This window comes from Larimichthys crocea, chromosome XVI (assembly GCF_000972845.2).
Source record: "Larimichthys crocea isolate SSNF chromosome XVI, L_crocea_2.0, whole genome shotgun sequence".
Taxonomy (NCBI): Eukaryota; Metazoa; Chordata; class Actinopteri; family Sciaenidae; genus Larimichthys; species Larimichthys crocea.
The window spans coordinates 11,667,036-11,687,528 of NC_040026.1; the positions used below are offsets into that span (position 1 = coordinate 11,667,036).

At 40.1% G+C, this 20,493-nt stretch overlaps 1 protein-coding gene across 2 annotated transcripts in view; it reads right to left on the reverse strand.

Moving 5' to 3' along the window:
- Nucleotides 1-801: 801 nt before the first annotated feature.
- snx29 (sorting nexin 29) overlaps nucleotides 802-20,493 on the reverse strand; it is a 129,657-nt gene continuing 109,965 nt past the window's right edge. For both annotated transcript variants that reach the window (XM_027289170.1, XM_027289169.1), the window contains 2 exons: nucleotides 12,379-12,518; nucleotides 802-4,352 (listed from right to left, as the gene is read on the reverse strand). In XM_027289170.1, coding sequence (XP_027144971.1) covers nucleotides 4,226-4,352; nucleotides 12,379-12,518 — 267 coding nt within the window. In that variant the 3' untranslated portion in view covers nucleotides 802-4,225. The remainder of the gene's footprint in view (nucleotides 4,353-12,378; nucleotides 12,519-20,493) is intronic.

Consider the following 20,493-nt stretch of genomic DNA (forward strand, 5'->3'; position numbering starts at 1 on the left):
AGCTCCATGTGCACAAATCATGAGGCTACACATTTACACCTAAAACCATAGTGAATGAAATGTGAGTGCACATTGATTATTCATTTGCCCTTGTATACATACATGTGCATTTTATTATGTGATATTGCTCATATTAGAAAACATGACCTACTTCCACCTAATCTGCCAACAACCTAAGAGTGTATTTGACTAAAGGATGTTCCTGTTTGTCCAACCGTGGGTGTGTTGATATATATGGCTGTGTACATGGCTTGCACGCAGTTAGATGTTTGGATGTGTGTGTTACGTCTACCATTGCCAAAAGCATCCATCCAAAACGCACTCATAACCAATTTTCTTGTCAATGGACAATGAGCATTTCGCGCACCCTCGCCATTCTTCTCTCTAGCGACCCGGTACAGCACACCCAAGCACAGAAAATAGCTGGGTGTTTTAAATAAAAAGCTTAGTGGAGCAGCGAAGGTCAATTAACCGTTTGACAAGCAAAACAGATGCACGGGAGGCCACAGATGCTCGAAGATGGGATTCACAGTATCTATCCATCCATTTATGCATACAGTTCATCTGCAGAATATAATTCAAGCGTTGATGCGTTCATCTTGCCATATAAACACATGCACGCCTTATACCAAACCTGTCTGTATTTAAATTGCACTGCACACATGCATGAAAACGTAAATGTATACTGACATGCATTCGCACAGAAAAGCTTACTGCAGGAGAATTATGTAACAGCCCTTTTCCTTCATTCATCGATGCAAGCAACGAGGTTAACAATGACAACACAGAGGCGTTGTATTGTACTGTACAAACTGTACTTTATTGTTCAGCCTCTCTTTGCTGTGACACTGATAGATAAGGCCTGACTGCTGACTAAGGCAAGGACAGAAAAGTACGCGAGAATAAACATGGCATACTGCAAGAGAAAACACTTTGGCTGCATCTCAATGAAGTAAACCCACTTCCTTTGCTTGCTCTGATTCACAGCCTTGAAGTACAATAAGATGAATTGATCCTGATTGTGGATGATTCGAAGGGAAGAGAATGGAGCCATTTAAAAGTGTGTTTGATGAAGGAGCAAACCTACCTGGCCAGCACTGGCCTCTTTTTTTTTTTTTCTTTTCGTGCTATTGTCAATGAAAAGCTTGTACTTGTGAATTCTCGACAGCACCTGAGATATTTTAAGCATTTAGAGCTTCAAGCCATAGAAGAAACATCATTTTTTTACTTTTAGCAAAACTGTCCTGATTTAAACCAGTTTTGATTGAGTACTTAGCAAATGTGAGAGAAAAGATCAGCACCTCCTTCAGTTATCTAGAACACAAAGTTTCAGGTTTAAAAAAAGGTGCCATGTGGAGTTTTTCCTTTTAGTCAGACAAAAGTGTGACTTACCGAAATGCATCACCTAGTTTAAACAAATGTGTCGAATGCATTTCCTTTTCTCATAAAACAGCTTATTTAAATATCCTGCATTGTTTGCATCCGTGTTAGCAGCCCTCGTCTTCCCTTCCTGGTTGGCACATTTCAACGCTTCTTTGCTGACAGACCACCACGCATCAGCAGATCAGCATGAAACAAGCAACAGAATGGTGTATAACGTCACCCGGGTGCTTGTGAAATGGTGACTCAGGGATATAAACATCACACCATAGTGCTACTAGTGGTCAAATACTCCACTAAATGTGCATAATTACTGTACATTATCACACATACAATATGGATATTTGTGCAGAGAAGTTTGACCCACCGGTGGTCCCAGAGAAACACTGAGCCCAACCTAAAAGATAGATACAGAGAGATGATGTGACAGTGTTGTTCTTCAGTGGTACAGGATATAGTTAAGATGCTGTGGGCTGCATACAAGGCAGTGCTACACTTACTTATCATCAATTGTACTATTTTACTGGATCACGGCAGAGAAAAGTCTTGACAAAAGAATGACAGAAATCCAGGTTTTAAGTTAAATTACATGTTCTTGATAGGATGCAACAGCAGTGCCAAAAAAAGAAAATAATTTCTTTAAAATGATATTATGTCTCCTTTTCTTTCTAGTGATGTTTTCATCTCATCACGTTTAAATCTCATGAAAACCTTTAATTTGTCGTCTCTGTGAGAATTTTCCTAACACTGCACAGCGTTTACCAGTAACTGGATACTTGTAAGGGTTTAAACCTTACACCTCAATTAAAACCCACAAGCCTTGTTTGTTCTCCTTCCCTTGTAGCCGGTGAACAGTGTTTACCGTCCTACGTGTCGACCGATTCAAGTTTTCCAAAACCATTCCTTACACAATCGTTCCTCCGTTTGAACAAAGTGACTACTCTTGGGCAAACCATACATATGCATGAGCTTCTGTTTTACACACACTTGATGCTCGGCAGCCCCTTCCTTACACTCTAACAAGCAGCTTTTCTTCAAGTGTTTAGTCATCGTTTAAACATTCATTTGCAGCATAACGCTACATTAAATCCTGCTAAGACACATTAGTTAAATAATCTTTAAACATTGAATTTTTCAGTATGGCCGACTGACCTTTGATTAAGACCTTTTTTTCCATGTGATAAAGTGGGAGTACAGCTTCACCATCTATTTTTAGTGGTAAAATAGTGTTTTCCTTCCTTTCTGCTCAGAAATATTCGAGATGAATTTACCATACACATCGCAGCGGTTACGTAAACTGATCTTAGACATGTGGATATGAGTAATATATACTTTTTGAGAGTAAACAATGTATATTGATGTATGACTTTCTCAATAAGGGACTGTCTAAAAATGATTAGGGGGGAGATGGTACTGTAGGTCAGAACATTTTTGCTGATGGGAGGGTTGGTAGAAACACTTAAATTGTCACAAATGATGGATTTAATGTGTGCCACCTGTCCACCAATGAGTGACTTCATTTTTTAAAATCACTGTCAACTAGCTAAAAGAAAATAAGTTATATGGATATAAAACCCAAATACATGTGTATCTTTACTGATATTTGTGATTAATGGTATGTCTACCAACTGTCATTTCCCTGTTACTTTAGTCCATGCAATAGAAAATCAGCCAATGTTATTAATTTGGATTTTGTATCTCTACCCTGTGATGAAAGGGAGACTTCTTGCCCAATGCCAGCTGGGACTGGCTTCAGCCCCCTGTGGCTCTGAAAAGGATAAGTGAATATATGTGAACTTTATTAAAAAGCTCTACCTTAGATTACACAATCTTAAATTATTTTGCTTTGCCTCTTTAACTTACTACTGCATAAATGAGTCCTCCCACCTCAATGTTATATTCTGGTATATTGTTTTCTGAGTCAAGGTTGGTGGGTGTCCAAAGAAAATGAAAAAAATAGAAAAAAAGAGAAGAGGGAGAATCTTGTCAAATATAAACTCCAACCACTTCCTCCTCATTCTAATAATTTTCATACGAGGATTTTGGTTTTATTAGTGGTGCTTAACCCTAAATCCTTTAATATGATCATTATGTGGAATTTAAAAAGATATTTTTGATAATCACTGCATCCCTGGTGACATTAAGATATGTTACAGTTCCAGCAGATTATCTGTAATAGCTGTAGTAATAATATAACAGAAGTAGAAAAAAGGAATGCCCATTGCCTGGTGGTCCACGCCAGAGATTGCGAGTCATCGTTGTCTAAAATGTAATAATGGCACAATAATGCTGACACATTAGCTGAAAAACAATCTTCATTCCCCAAGAGAATACTTTAATCTACCCCACTCTTCACCCCTCTACAGACCCGCCCCACCCTGTCCAGAGCAGGAAAGCAGCTACAAAACACTGTAGGCACCATGATACGCTTTTCACTACAAAAATGAGCGGAGTAAGAAAAAAAACAAAAAAAAAAACGTCCCCGTCATCTCATTGTGTTTGAGATGTGAAAGAGCAGTCCTGGCTAGTTCATGTGCAGTTTATGGAGAGTGTTTTTGTCTCTCAGTGAGGTAAGAGGTGCTGTATGATTGGGTCCATCGATAGGCAGCCTCGGGGAACTCATTTATCCTTTACTCAGCCAGGCAATGAACAGAAACATTTACATATCTCCCAAAGAGACCTGCGATGTGTACACATCCATCTCCCCTCCTCAACTGAGGCTTTTTATCTATAAGACTTTGAAGGTCCTTTAGATGCCCTTAATGTCCTCACACACTGTGAGCCACAGTAACACCGTCGTCCTCGGCCTGTACGTTGAGAGATTATCAGTTCAAAGGCTCTTGGGTTAAAGGTCGCCACTCTGGGGTTCAGGTCTGGTTTCCTGGTTTCGACTGCGACCCAGTCTGGGGAAACGGGATGAAGTTTTGGACCGGGGCGTCTTGGCTCCACCATCGTTGGCCTGGGGTGTGTCTCTGGATGAGAGGAAACAGCAGGAGGAGGAAGAAGAAGAGCAAGAAGAAGAAGGAGAAGAAGAACATCTGGTGAAGTTTATCACCAAATTTATTATTCAAACAAACCGCTGATTCTGCATCTGGAGATTTAATCGCATCATTTAATTTCTGCCAGAGGACATTTTCTCAGAAAACTTGACATTAGTCACAACAGCAAATAGAAACACTTTGATAAACCAAATCAACTGAATCTTATTACATTACATTAATTGCTGATAGAGAGTAGAAATAAAGTGGATGTATTTATTTAACTGTTCACCTCCCTTTAGTTACTGTTGCCATGTCTGCCAAGCTTTTCCATTCTTGCACAGCACGCACACAGTTTTCCATAATTACGGTGGCAGATAGTCATTTCTTTTGATTAAAATCAAGAGTTATGGATAATTGGCAAACCACGCAACCGCCTTTCACATGTCGTGCACCCCCCGTGTAGAAGCTGCTCCCTGTTTTGGAGTTTAGGCTGCGTTAGTCTCTGTTTTAGATTTAGTGAAGCCACTCATGATTGTGTTTAATTATTCCTTACCCTGGAAACCTTTTCTCTTGTAATGTGAAAGGGGCTTATTTTATCCTGTAACCCCACAAAGACTAATAGTTCCCAGTGGAAATAATGCTGCATTACTACTGTAGGAAGTAAACTAGTTATCAGGACATGATGAACACACCGTTTAATTTATTCTGTAACTTTTCCTCTTATTTTAATTTTGGAAAAAAATAAAACCAGACAGCAGCCTCCAACCTCTCATCTCAATGATGAGTACTGCTCTTACTACAGCTACATGAACACCACTCGCTCCAGCATGTGGAGAAATCCACAGCTTGACCTGCCTGCTGTGCCTAGTTACGGTTGCTAAGGTGCTAGGATTAGACAATCACTGTTCACTTACCAAATGACCAAGTGAATATGTGTTCATTCGGAATGAATTTACTATCAGTTGACGTGTTTTGGTTTGCTCGCAGTACCTTTTTATTTTTTTCAACATGTAAAATCCTAATTATTCCTGCTGTTTCCACCGGAAGCCATTATTTGTGACACATGGAGCCAAATTATAGTAATTTCTGATCTTACGATGATGTTTAGGCTTCTCATTACTAAAGGAGGAAATCATGTTGGCCACTTGATGACATCATTGCCCTAGTTACCCTGACGACCGGCTTCACAACACATGAACCGCCGGTCTTATCTGATAACGGCGAGAATGAATGAGACGCACTTGTCAAAGGAAGGAAATGAACAGCAGAGAGATTGAACGCCTGCAGTTCAACGCTTTCTCGCTGAATTCCTCTGAAGCGTTTCATCCCCATGATGGTGACCCCTCACCTGCAGGCTGTGATGCTGCAGTGATACTGTTATAGGAGCAGTGAGTTCAAGAGCTTCTTTGACAAAGGGATTTCCAATAAATATTTTAAATAGTAAAAAGGGCATGTCTCTGTTGATGTCCAACTGACCTCTTTAATGACACAGAGCCGTGATTAAGATTATCTGGGACATCTTGGAGGTCCTGTGTTAGAAGTTTGATTCCCACACTGACAACACATGCTAAAAATAAATGCACTCGTGGCGAGGTGCTTTGGCAATAAGTGTCACTGCGAGCCATATGCTCGTATGTGAGGCAGCAGGAGCTAAAAAAGCAGCACAGTAAGAGCGCCGAGAAGCTCTGTCATGTTAAAGTAGGCTGAGACGTGGAGGAGACGGTTACAGCACAGCCTCGTAAGCACAAGTTGAGATTCAAACTCGTATGCTGTATGAATATGGATGGTTGCAAAGTGTTCCTGTCTTAAAAATCAAGATCAAATATCTTCTGGAGGGGGTGGACGGTGTGACCAACCAATCTGAGAACAGCGTGAACTTTGTTAATATAGTAAACCTTATTCCTGTTCCCCTGGCACAAAATGTACATTTAGCAGTGATTCAAGTACCACTTATTCCCATATCTCCACCGCACCAGGCAAGCTCAATCAATTGTAGTCACACAATTTGAAATTTTACCAAGGTTGGCCAAACAGTGATGAGATAGGGCGTTATATCAGCAAAAATCTGACTAAATTGAGGGCAGCGTGCGGAGTTAAAACTGCAAGCCGTCTCATTTATTCATATCAAACTGGGTAAAGTAGCTCAATGTGCTAAATTAATTAGGTTTATAGATTTTTTTTCTCCGACTCTCAGCATGCGCATGTCCCCCATTTAGACATGATATTGACTTGTGCAGGATAATAACTTTCCCAAGTTCTGTTGTAATATTATAATTTGACTGCAAGGTAACATAATTAGATTAAATGGGTACAGAAACACAAGCATGCATCAAATGGATTTTCTAACAGCAAAAGGTATTTCTCTCTCTCACACACACACACACACACACACACACACACACACACACACACACACCTTGTAAAACCAACATGTATGTGTACAGGTAGACACACATAAAAGGTTACATCCTCATCAGCTGCCACAAACTGCTCTTGACAGTGAGGCAAAGTACGTATCTCATTCACCCATTCACACACATTCGTACACTGATGGCATTGGCTGCCATGCAAGGTGCATCTCACACCGATGGCACAGCCTTCGGGAGCAATTTTGGGTTCAGTATCTTGCCCAAGGACACTTCGACACGCAGACTGGAGGGGATCGAACCGGGGATCGAACCGCCGATCTTCTGATTAGTGGATGACCCGCTCTACCTCCGAGCCACAGCCGGTCTAAAACAATTTTTTTTTTCCCTCGAGGCAGCAGGTCAATAAGTTGAGAACCGAGACACACTGAGTGTGTGTACTTAGTGTTCTGAGTAAACCATAAAAGTGTCGAGGTCAGGCTGCATACTAAGTAGTGGCAAACAGAGAGAGGTGTGCAGCATGCGAGTCCAAAGAAGTGAGTTGTGTACACATCAAGCACAAACAGACACGCACACTGCTGTGAAGCCTGTTTATCAAATATAAATTGCATATTAGTGTTAAATGCAATCAATCAAAAGGAAATGAACAACAAAAAAGGTGGCCTAATGACAGCATAGCATTGCTAATTGGCCATTAACATTAAAACAGCTAAGAGCTCTGTGATTTAGGCAGTGGCAGAGCTGGGCTTCTTGCTGTTGGACTACCAAGTAATATTAGCTGGCTGCTATGTCTTGTGTTATTGCACTTACTTGATGTTTGGCTGTTAAAAAAGTACTATGATCAGAACAAATACATTTGCACAGCTGTCCACATTTACTAAAGCGCTCTATATCTAAATAGCACTGTGAAATCGTGCGTGCCAAATTGCTAAAAAAAAACCAACAATTTACATAATGTTGCTCAGTAAATTTAGATAATATTCGACCATAATTTCTCCTCTTAGTTTGGGACATTGAAATCTTTCAAGACAAGGGGACCAGCAGTGATTCTTTCTGATGGAAACTCTGCTACAGACTACTACACATTACAGCAGGTTCTTTCTCCTGGGAGCAGCTGTTTGATCCACCGAATATACAAGATGCCATTCACTCTTACCTTTAGTTTTAGTCTGTAAAGTGTGATCAAATAGCAACATTTTATGCTTTCAGTGCATTTGCTAACTACTGCTAAGTTAAATCAATGCAGTGGGAACCCTTCCAGGCAACTGCTCTGCCAACTCACATCAAACTGAGAAACTAATTATATATATAAAAAAAAAGATCCCACCTGAGGATTGGAATGTAACAGTTTTTGAATGACTCAACTTCAAGCTGATATTTAAAGAAAGTAGTAACTTTTTATGGCTTCATAACAGGAATATTATAACTTAAAATAACATAATAATTCATGATATTGCCAGTTACTACACCCTAGTTTTATAAGGCATTCAGGTCAGCGCAGCATCATTAAGTAGTTTTGAGATCCATCTGGCCTTTGAGCACCAAGTGCCCCAGCAGGAGATCTGGAGTGCCGAACCTCAATCTATCTTCCTCCCTTTCCTCCATCACCTCCTCAGAACGGCTTTCTTTCTTTCCCTTCATCCTCTGCTGTCTCGTTCCCTTCATCTTTCTCACTAAACTGCTCCCTGTCATATTCTCTCTCCACTGCCTTCAAATTCTCTCAATGCACCAGAACATCTGTCATCTTACGTTCGAGTCTCTCCACCCTTTATATAGGCTGAGCCAAAATATGGTAATATCGTGTAGGCTAGGGGATAATTGGCTGTATATGGATAAAACAGCATTGCTAGTTTGTAGGTATAGATCAATTCTGTAATGTTCAGACTAAAAGTGAACAATCTGAGAAAAGTCTGGTGTTACCCATTAATATCCATTGATACAATAGAAATGGGCTGTAAATGGAAGATAAAGTTTACTTCTGCCTCCTAATTGTTTTTTACCTGGCCACTGTGTAAAGTAAAAATAAATGTGTATGTGTTTTTAACCAGCCAGCCAAATATGAATGATTAAAAATATCTACGTTTATCAAATTAGGTGTCAAATCATCAGGTAAATATGAGCAGTATTCTCAGATCCAGGACTGTGGGGGCAAACAGCAATTTTGAAACATCTGAAACGTGTTAGATGAGTTCAGAAAATTACATGACTAACTTTGAAACACCCTGAGTGAGATGAATTTATCTCTATCTGTCTGCAGAGGTATGCTCAGGGTGGCCTCATTGTGTCATCGTGCCACCCTTTAGGACTGCCCAAAAAGTCCTGGACTGGAAACTGGTGAAAGCAAGACAGACCTTTATTTGTTTGTGCTGGCTTATTATTTGAGACCTGGCCACTATTTGAGAATTCATGGTATTCAACATTGTATTCATTTGGATCAGTTACTGTTGTTACACAATCAAGCAACATATGGTATCCAGTCAGGTGCAAACAGTATTATCGCTTCTCTGCATCCTCTCCACTGGCACAGGTTTGTTGGACCAATTGCACAGGCAGTTATGGAGTCCAGATTAGACAGTAGCATGATGGTAGCCCATTAAACGTCACGACAACACTGGCAGGCCTCAGAGCAACATTGATGGGAAACTAGACAATCGAGAAACTAAAATACTGTGTGCCTGTACACACACAAACATGAGCCAGGAATATAAATATAATATGTATGTATGATGATCAGTTTTGATCCAGTGTCAGCTGCAATTCCATTGAGTCATGGTGGGAAGAAATCGAGTGTCAGCACAGATAACCGCAGGCCAAGACAGACCTGCATATGCAAGTAAAAGTCATTTACTATCAACTCTTTGTCAGCCGTCACCACAAAGTCTCATCAAATGTAGATAGGTTCCATGCAACATGTTATACTCAAGATGTTGCTGTGCAAACATGTTAACATGATGTACAGGTTGACTTTTTTTTTCAGCATTTGCCATGGTTGTTCCTCTGTTGCATCACCTCGACTTTAAAGTTCACCTTTTTCCATAGTGAGTTTTTGGCCACACAGTTGACGAGTTCCCAGAATTCTGACCCGTAACATGAGCTATTTTACTCCACTGAGTAGTTCAGCCGGCGTGTTTACTAATGGCTAACCTGTTCCTGGGATAGAGGTCAGGAGTAATTGGTACACAAGGAGGCATTTACAATGGCAAGGCAAACACATGCAATAACTGTGTAAAAGTAGACATATTAAACTCTACCCAATATTTTAGGGTAGGAAAAAGAGAAGAAAGTGATGTCATAGAGTCTTGACACTGTAATATTTCATGTCATTCAAAGATGTGGAATAGAAATGTTTCTATTTCAGCTCGGAGATATGAGACAGACAGATAGGATTATTAAGCCTCTCAGGGCAGACTAAATAATGAGCAGCCTGTGCTTTGGAGGTTTACACAGGCTCTCCGTTGTACCTATTCTACTCGCCTGCTGTTTTTGGACACTTACCTTTCAATTTAACTTTATATCCCTCGATATGTACAATATGGAGTCTTGTTTTTTTTTTGTTTTTTTTAAATGATTGTACTGATTCTTGCTTGGTTTGGTGAAAAAACTTAATTTCCTATTTAATTAATTAAGTAATTTCTAGCAAAGTTCCACCCTGCTTTAACCTGAACTGGGGTTTAATTACAAAATAGTTAAAAAAAACACCTGTCTGAGTGTGCAGGGACTTTAAAGTTCTCTTTTCACTGCTGCTCTCGTTGTGAACAACTGGCCACACATCATATTCTCACATATTCCCGTAACCCATCTGTCAGAATTGGGTTGGCATCGACACAGTGATGCACTTGTACTGCTAATCTTCATTCTTTCCTTGATCAAGCTTCAGTAAATCATGCTGTGTAAGTCATCCAGAGAACCATTGTGGGGACCATCTCTCACTAGATTTCCTTCCGGCACCATCAGTGCTACATGGACCCACAAGGAAAGTCTAAGTACCAATTACACTACTACACTTTTACACCACATATATCATTCATACACTGAAGCAGTTGGTTACCATGCAAGCTACCAACTGCTCATCAGTTTGGGAGCTAATCATTCACACACATTCACACACCAATGGCGTAGCCTTCGGGAACAATTTGGGGTTCAGTATCTTGCCCAAGGACACTGACATGTAGGCTGAAGGAGCCCGGGATCGAACCTCCGATCGTCTGATTAGTGGATGACTTGCTCTACCTCATGAGCTGCAGGACAATTTTGAGGTACTTTACCCGGGTAATTTCATTTTATGCTACTTCATACTTTAACTCCATTACATTTTGGAGGTTAATATAGTACTTATCACTCCACTACATTTATCTTGCAGCTCAAGTTACTCTACAGAGTCAAATTCTCAACAAAAATCTAATCAACGGATACATTTTGATGTTACATTATAGATTATAAAAAGTGATGCAGCAGTGTATATTGTTTCGATTAGCCCCAGTTGTACATGGTTATAATTTAATAATAGGATTTATAGATAATTCTAAATACAATGGAGATCATATGCAACAGAGTAGGACAAAAGAACAGCACACCTCTGTTTAACTTCTTCTCCTGATGTATCTGGGAAAATCCCTGCAACACGTTACCGTGGTTACCAGATGATCTTGGATAATTATGTAGATCTCTTCCTAGACAGTTCTCACAATAAGCTGGATGGATTTAGAAGTGTATCCTTTGAATTTATATCTACTTGTTGGTCTTTCTTCGTTCTCTGTTCTCTTCATAATGACATACAAATTCTAAACACAGCAGCTTAACACAAAGAGCCTACATCTATGTCAATTATGTTGTTGTTGTTGTTGTCGTTGTTGTTGCCCCAGCCCAATGATTCAGATGTCTCCAGAGAGGAAATGACATTCCAGTCAGACGGTGTGACGGGTCACGCTTACTGACTGATCGCAGTAAGTGGAAACTGATCTGAATATTGACAGGAAATGACTGGAACATCTCATTTTCAGATGTAGCCTGGTAGGTAGGTGGGTAGCCGAGGCATCATGCACTTTCACACTTGCGTAGTCTGAGTGTGTGTGAATGTGTGTGTGAGAGAACATATACGCTTGTATGTGTGAATATGCACATGAGTGTAAAACGCAGGGAAACGGTGAAGTTTGTTTACAAGAGATTTGGCATTTTCAGTGACATAATCCTCCGTGTTTGTATCCTGCTACAGCTACTACCACATCAGCCCTGGCAGCTAAATCCTTCTGAAAATCTTGTAGATTAAATTGGTGTTATATATACAAACTACTGCCAAAAACAGACTTTTTTTTATCTCTTTCGATATTGTGTAAGCATACAATGGTATTTGTGCCATGGTGAAAGGCAGCTCCATTTTTTCAGAAAAGATAAATAATGATGATTCTGCCATATTTAAAGCTTGCTATGGACAAAACACGACAAAAAAAAAACACCAATAAAGAAAGTTTCAAAGATATTTACATACTGATTTCTTTCCTTGTAATAGATTTCCTGACTGCTCCTGTTTGGATACCTCCACTCACATTTCTGTAATCAATCTTTTACCTGCACCTGCACACGCGTGTTGGCATCCTTTTCCCTATTGAAAACCGTATTGCCGTATTGAAAACCTTCTGTATGCGTCCACTTACAGACAGAAAGGCAGCAGAGACAGCAGGGTCTCTTTGGTGGGGCGGGCTGTGAACTCCGGCAGTGTCTGGATCAGTTTGTTCATCACCATGCGAAGGTAGCCCTGCAGCTGCTTCCTCCTCTCCTCCACAAACTTGGCATCCTGCAGACACAGAGAGACAAACAGACAAACAGAGCGGGGAGGGAGAGAGAAGAATGAGTTATAGTTACTATGGTGCTTGGAAAAGCTGCAACAAAACTATAAATTAAAGGGGGATATATTTAAAATATATTTTTCTCTCATCTAACAATGGATTACATGACCTCACGTAAAGTGTGATGTGAAAGGGGTCGTTCATAATGATGACGCCACAAAGAATTATCACCTAATCTGCAGTTCCCCTCACTTTTATGGAGCTTCACAGCCTCTTTAAGCTAATTGTTTTGGTTTTACAGCACAACTGTTCTGGTTCACTCTCACTGCTCCCATCAGTGACATTTCCAGATCCAACAGGCAGCTGTCTCCAACCAAAACAAAGCTCTAAAAATCCAATATACGTTACATGCCCAACACTAAATTTTAGACAGACACATTTAGTGACAAGTAGTGTTGTAATGCTTGACACCAGTCTAAAGACCACTTTTTTTTTGCCCACAAATGGTTTCATTTATTTATTAACATCATTAGTGTGACTGGAGGTGACATATCCTGATTTAAATTAAACCAATCACTTGACTTCTTTCTAATTTGAACCAAAGTAGTCTATACTGTCTGGTCTCGATCTTTACTTGGCCTAAACCACACAAAGTCACTGTCTCGTTACAGTCTGGCCTTGTTCTCACCCCCTAATATAACTGTGGTGAAAAGCTGGTGAGCATAAAGGAATAGCTACGGAGCCACATATTCCCCTAAAGAGTTGGTGGGAGCCAAAATAGAGCAATAAGTCCAGTTGCCCTTTTCTCATAGGGTTAAATCTGAATGGTTTAAGTAGACAATTGGTACTAAGCGACAGTGCCATGACAACATGCAACAGGGCAAGAAACACAATTGGTTGTAAAACAAACAAAAAGTGAAGCCAGATCATCTGAACCAGTTTTGGTAGGTAAGATTTAAAATGAACAAATCAAAGCAGTGAGCAGACGACTGGGTGGAAAACCAGTCAATCAGATGCCAAACTAAGAGTGATGGCGGATGACATGATAAAACCAAAGACCAGCAAAGAAATATGAAATCAAAAAGACATTTTCCAAAACACGATGAACATCATCATTGCTTTATTTACACAGCGTGGTTGTGATGACAGTTTCTTTAATGTTGTTGGCTGTACAGATGCTGTCTCCTTCAGCCTCGGGGCAAAATGTTTCAAGTTAGATGTTTCGACAAGATGAATGACATTTACTGAGGTGTGAGTTGCCCAGTGCAGAGGCAGGATGGTGGGTCTCACAAACACACTTGCATATTGTGACTTAAAGACCTGCGAATGTTGCTGTGCATCAAGTCCTGCATAGGTGTCCCTTGTGATATGTGAGTTTTCCTTCAGTCATAACAAATACTGTATGTTTGCACATAACACCAACAACACTGCCATCCAAATCCCATATCTCCCATGAAAAACGATGCTCCACACTTCTTCTATATAACCTTCCTTGTAGTATTTATGCATATGCGGAGTTAGGTGTGTGCGGTCCACTGTTCTTGACTGGTTGCTACTGGTGAGGCGTAAGGCTTCATGAAGCGCTGGAGGATGCTGATTAGAGTGGCACCCTGTCCGACCCTCCAAGATGCAATTAGGGGGAATAACTTACTTCAGTTTGGACGGCGTGGCAGTCCTGGCAGCCGGGTTATCTCACAGCTCGCCTCTTTTGACTGTTAATAATTGAATTAACTTGCTTTAACTGAGATACACCCGCACTCACGCAGAGATCCTTTTGTTTAAAGTCGCTAGGTTTAGATGTAGCTGTATTTCTGTGTTTTTGTGGTTGTGAAATAAAGAATAGATAGAGGTGGTGTTCTTCTGATTGTTCTACTCTTTTGGTTATTTCTTGGGTTTAAGCAGCATGGAGTCACTCTTTTTCCCTTGAAGTCTGCCTCACTTCTTTATTTTGTATTATCAATCCTAACTGCTGGAAATGAATAACTGCATCTGGTTTTATGATGCCTCATATTCCCAAGACAAGCTTGGTCACACGAGAAGAAGAATAACCCACATACATAAATGTTTACTGTGTCGTTTGTTTTGTGACGGTAAAATCAGTCATTCGAGCTTTCAGACTTCCCTCACTGAGCGACTCAGAGGCAGAGGCATGAAGCCACATGGCCAGTGTAGCCAGCATGGCTAATCAGTGTCCAGCAAGGCTCAGAACAAAGCATGGGCAATGTTCCGTTTTACTCTCTGGTGCTTGGGATGGGAACAAACAGGCCATATTGTATGGCATGTGTTCCTGCTTTTGAAACTACTGTTTCTCTTTTGATCTAAAATCCCAAAACCCAAGTGAATTAAATTGTCTTGTCTTAAAATACACATTTGTTTATTCTGTATAAGAAGAATGAACTCTGAATGGCTGCGGAACATTCATCAAACGGGAAAACGAGAGAAAAATAAACTGACACCATGTTAAAAAAAATAAAAAATTCACAATTAAAGCAATGGTAACACAAGGCTGATATGAGGCAAATGCATTAATTAACAAATGCAATGAAAGTACTGCTTTTTTCCAAATTAAAATAAAAAAAAAATGGTGGAAGTCAAGATTACGCTAACCCTTATTTTAAAACGGTCTTGCAGCAAGGCAGACAAGTCAGGTATAAAGAGATAAAATACAGCAGAGTGTCTGAAACATTAGTTTTGGTTTGATTCATTAAAACAAACAGTTATTAGTGTTTACTTGAAACTGTTTCATTACAGACTCAAAAACTCTCTTTTGTCTTCATTTATTTGAAAGTCTCTACAGCTCATTATTTTTCAAACTCTATAAAAATATGATTTATTGACAGCCACACTGACACTACAAAGTGATTATCATGAGCAGCAGGATGTATGGCCAGATAAACTCTGAAAGCTAAATATTTATTGCTTGAAAAAAAAAAAAAAAAAAAAAAAATGAAACCTTGCTACATTAAAAACCAGTGTGGCGTGAATTGTGTCCACTGTCCCGTTTCTAACATCCATAATACTATAAGTGGCATTGCAGACTGACGCAAACATGTGTAAATGCAAACAAATGGGAAACAACCACAGAGAGTGTGTAGAGACCTTGCATAGAGACCTTCACACAATTCCCCCAGCTCTACACAGATCTGTATTGCCACCCTAACGAAGCAGTCGCTCATGCAGCAACAAGGAAATGATGTCTTACCGGACACCGAATATGGATAAGATCTGCAGATATTGCTTTCTGGGAGTCTCTTCAGTATTGGGCTAAAATTCTGGCATCATTATTTGACCCACAGGGCTTCATTCATAGGCTTTGAAATAAAAGTGATATAAGAAGAATACAGAAGAATTATTACTCATACTTTGGGAAAATCTGATAGATGTGAGTCAAACTTAACATTTTAGAAAAAACGAAAGTTATAAGCATAAAAGTGTGGCATCACTGTCCAACTAAAACTATAGCAAACTAAAGTGCATGGGACCTTATTATTATTTAAAACTAATACTAATGTTATTACTTTATTGATACTTTACTAATGTTGTTGTATCCAAGTGCTGGGTCAGTAACTGTGTGTGGATCACTGGGTATCAAAATAAAGCTGTGTATATTAACAGCTAGAAAATGTAGTGAGCAGAATTTTAACATATACATAAATGCAAATTAATTTCGCAGAAACACAGCTGCATATTCACGGTACAGTATATTCATATTTTACCAAAAAGTTGGCAGATGAACAGTGGCCAGAGAGAACTTTTATGGCCGCTGGAGTAGATAAGAGGTTCACTGTCAGTATTGGATAAGTGTAAGTTTATGGGGAGTAGGAGTGGATAACTAAACTCTGCTCCATGCAGGGTGAAATAGACGCGGTTGGACGGCGTAAATCTGATGTGTCAGATTAGGCTGTGCATGCCAGCATGGGTTTCATGCTATGTCAACACAATAAGGGACACCCTGACTTCTTTCATGGACGTCAGAGCAGTAATAACACTAATGGACATTGTGACAGATTCATCCCATTGTGGAGACACAGAGGATGGCCAGGTGCTGTCTCTTGTTTGCAAAGAGGAACGAGACGGCAAAGAAGAAACGACTGTGGCATACTGATGCAGGTACAATGCTCATCCGTCTGCTTGCATCCAGCTATATCAACACTGCTCTTTCCTAGTTACCTCCCCTCCCTCCTTCTACTCTTGTATTGGCACACGAGCAAGGCTTTTACAAGATAAGACATTTCTATGTGTACGCTTATCGGAAGCGTATGTTTGCCTTGTGGTTATGTGCATGAAATGTACCTCGATATGGGCTCGTGAAATGCTCATGTAATGCAGACAGAGAAACTGGATGTATGCACAAGCACACACGCTATACACTATACACACACACACACATACACCCCAGCTAAATGTCACTTCTCAGAGAGAACAGATAAGCAGGAGAGGGGAGCTGTCAATGGAAGAGAAGCGTGAAGTAGTCACATATGCATCGGGGTCTCCACAACTGCTCAGTGAATTTGCTGCCAGCTTTACACCATTCAATTCTGGGGGAGGGAAAAAAAGATTCCCAAAAGCACGTCTGAGGAACTAAATGTTGCCTGGCAACAAAAGACTTAAATAAAAGTAACTACACCCTTCAATTTCAACCACTTTTTTCCCCTCACAACAGAAAATCAATGCTTTTGATCGAGACAGAAATTACTGTGTTTACAGCGATACATATTTGTGTTTTGCCATTTTTGGTTTTACTTCTCCACAGAGTGAGATAGGAGCAGCGTAGGGATGCCATATATTCGAAGTCCCAGGCCAAACTTGCTGGTTGCATAATAAGCTGCTCTCTTGGCAATTCAGACGATGATAATGAGCAGACTGCGAGCAAATATTTTCATGTATTTAAAACCTGGCCCATGATGGGAAGACAAAAAGTTCCTTAGCTTCACATGTGCAGTCAAAATATAAAAACAGAATCTCCCTGTTCGCCACTTTAAATAGGAACCTGAGAGCTGGTTTGGACCTGCAGTACACTTGAATGAAATGAGAGTGGACACCAATGGTGCACGCCGGCAACAAAACAAGGTCAACACTTTCCACCAAGTCAACCCACACTGGACCGTGGCGAGGCTGAACAGGCTGTTCTCTTAACGCCCCGTTTAAACACTCGCCACAGCACGGGTCCGGGCCATGCATAAAACATCACAGGCGATTCAGAAATGCTTACAGAGACTTCCACAATGTGTCCTTGTCATAATTAAAAGCGTAAAACATGTATATTGTATAATATGTGAACACAACATACTAAAGCTGGTTAATAATTTACTTTGTAGTTTCTGATTAATTAATCAGGGTCTCTCTCTCTCTCTCTCTCTCTCTCTCTCTCTCTCTCTCTCTCTCTCTCTCTCTCTCTCTCTGCAGATGGAGTGACTGCAAAAAATCAAAACTGAGGTGAGGTCAGGTGAGCTACCAGGGAGCCAAGCAACCAAGCATATGAGATTGGCTGATGGTGATGATCACCTTAGCGTTCTCTCTGCCTTCAATGGGGTTGCAAAGGGGGGGGGGACTTTGGGAAGTTAAACTGAGGAATTTTCCAGACTGGAAACATACCATGGGAATTATAGAAGTGTATGGGAATTTATGGGAATTAACTGGAAATTGGGGGTAATTTAGTAACTGGGGGTAAGCTAGCATCAGCTATGCTATTTGCAAGTTGAACATTAATACCATTGATCAATATATTTGCCACATAATATCATCATAACTTACTTCACTTTATGTAGTCCACGGACTCAAATGTGTGGTTTCAATCGTCGGTGCATTTGGGGGCGTGGCCTCAATAGTCCTGCAGTAAGCAGTGTGCTATGTGCATGTGACTGAGGAAGTTGTGTGAAATCTGGTTGTTTTAGTCAAGACTATGTTAAATAGTGTTAATAATATTTATGTAAGTCTGATAAGGGAGAGAAACAATCCCGAAATCAACAAATACTATCAATGTTTTCTTTCCTGGGAGCCATCTTGTGGCACATGAACCCTCGCAAAAGAGTTTCAGTTTACAGATTAAACAAACAATGTGTGATTTTGTTAGCACTGGACAGAGCCAGGCTGGTTGTTTTCCAAGACTTTGCTCTAAGATAAACTAAGTAGCTGCAGGCTGTAGACAGGCAGATAGATACGAGAGCTGTAATTGATCTTCTCATCAGAAACAGCATTCACGCCTAAGAATTCTTTCACATTTTGTCTTTCTTTTAATTTGTAGCTCCTGGGAAAAGACAACCAGAATGTCTCCATTTACGTCCTTGAAAGACAAAACTAGAGAGAGAGATAAAGCCCACAGCAAAAAATGAAGGGATTTCTATCAAAGCCTAAGGCGGGCGAGTGACTTGAAAGAGCACGACTGAAGACAGTGATACAAGTGTGCGAATAAGAGAAATTGATATTGAGGGAGGAGAACAAAAAAAAAAAAAAAAAAAAAAAAAAAGGCAAGAAACGTCTTTGGACATAAGCCATAAAATCTGGATGAGGTGCGGCCAGTGAGGAAAAGCTGACAGCTGGACTCTGGGGTCTGACAACAACGTGGCTTTGATGTAATCATTCTGCCCCCTCTCTGTCTCCGCGTTAGCATCAGGAGGGATTTGACAGGCGCATCTTGGGAACATTTAGCCTGTATGCCTGGCCAGGCCCCTGACAAATCAGCTGGTTAAGAGCTGTCACAGAGAGTGTGTGTGCATCTCTGTGTGTGTGTGTGTGTGTATAACATCATCTGTATTGTTGGGTTACGCAGTCTGAGAGTCTCGCCTAAAGCACTTGGGGACACAGAGAGGGAGGGGTCTCATTACCTAATTAACAGGACTGAAAGTCGCAGATGCACAAATGAGTCAAAGAGGCAAAGTCTTGACGGTGACGAGGCCTCGCAGGGCCGCAGGTAACACTGTCCAGGGTCAAACTGCAACTGGCTGTTGTGACATGTTGACTCGCTCAACAGCATTTACATGACTGCTTTTCACACTATGGTGTCCTGTTTACAAGAGTTTTATTACATACGACCTCAGGTCCAAATAGGTTGTGACGTTGCCTAAAACATAATGCAATGATTTGTAAAACCCTGTTCGACATATATTCAATTCAGTTTGAATCTTGTCCTTGTACTGTGTGAAATTAAACATAAGTTGAAAAGGGTTTGTTGGTTTCACAGCCTCACGGTAAAAGACAGAAACAGCCTAAACAGTATTGTTAGAATCTGTTTAAAGGTCACTCAAATGAAGCAAATCTTAATTACTTAACCAACAATTCCTCCGTAAAAGAAAGTTTTTGGGCTTCTTCTGGACACATAATTACATTTGAATTTTCTCTGTTCCTATAAGGCCAGTGTTAGGCCTTGCCTGCTTGTAAAACCAACAGATACTTTAAATCGTTCATTCCCTCTGCAGTCCGATTGCTAAATGCTCTGTAGTCTTGTTCTTGAACCATTGTCACTGTTATGTTTTTTTATCTGATCTTATTCTTTTTATCTTGTCCTTTTATAGTTTATTATTTATTGGCTCTTCCACATTTAGCTCCCTTGTATCATTTATTTGTATGTTTATATATTTCTGTGTTTGTCTGTGTAAAGCTGCTCCAAACAAATTGCCCCCAGTGAGAATAAGAAAGTTGATCTTGAGTTTGACTTTTGAATTTTTGAACATTAACATTGCAGATTTCTCTCAGCTGTCAACTACACAATTTCAAACTTCACTTGTCACATAATTCGACCTGGGTTTGTACATATTAAAAATGTAATGATGAAGCATCTCTTCTCCAAAATGCAATCACAATTTTTACATTATTCACATCTTTTTTTTTTGCTTCACTGTTCAAGGTGAAATTGAGATAACTTTAATCCTGAAAGCTGTGTGTTCTTCTAACTTCATTAAAGCAGAGGAAGTTACCGTATGAACTTGTAATAACCTATATTAAGTTCTGAGAAATACGCTTAAAATGTCTCAAAAAGCTGAGCTT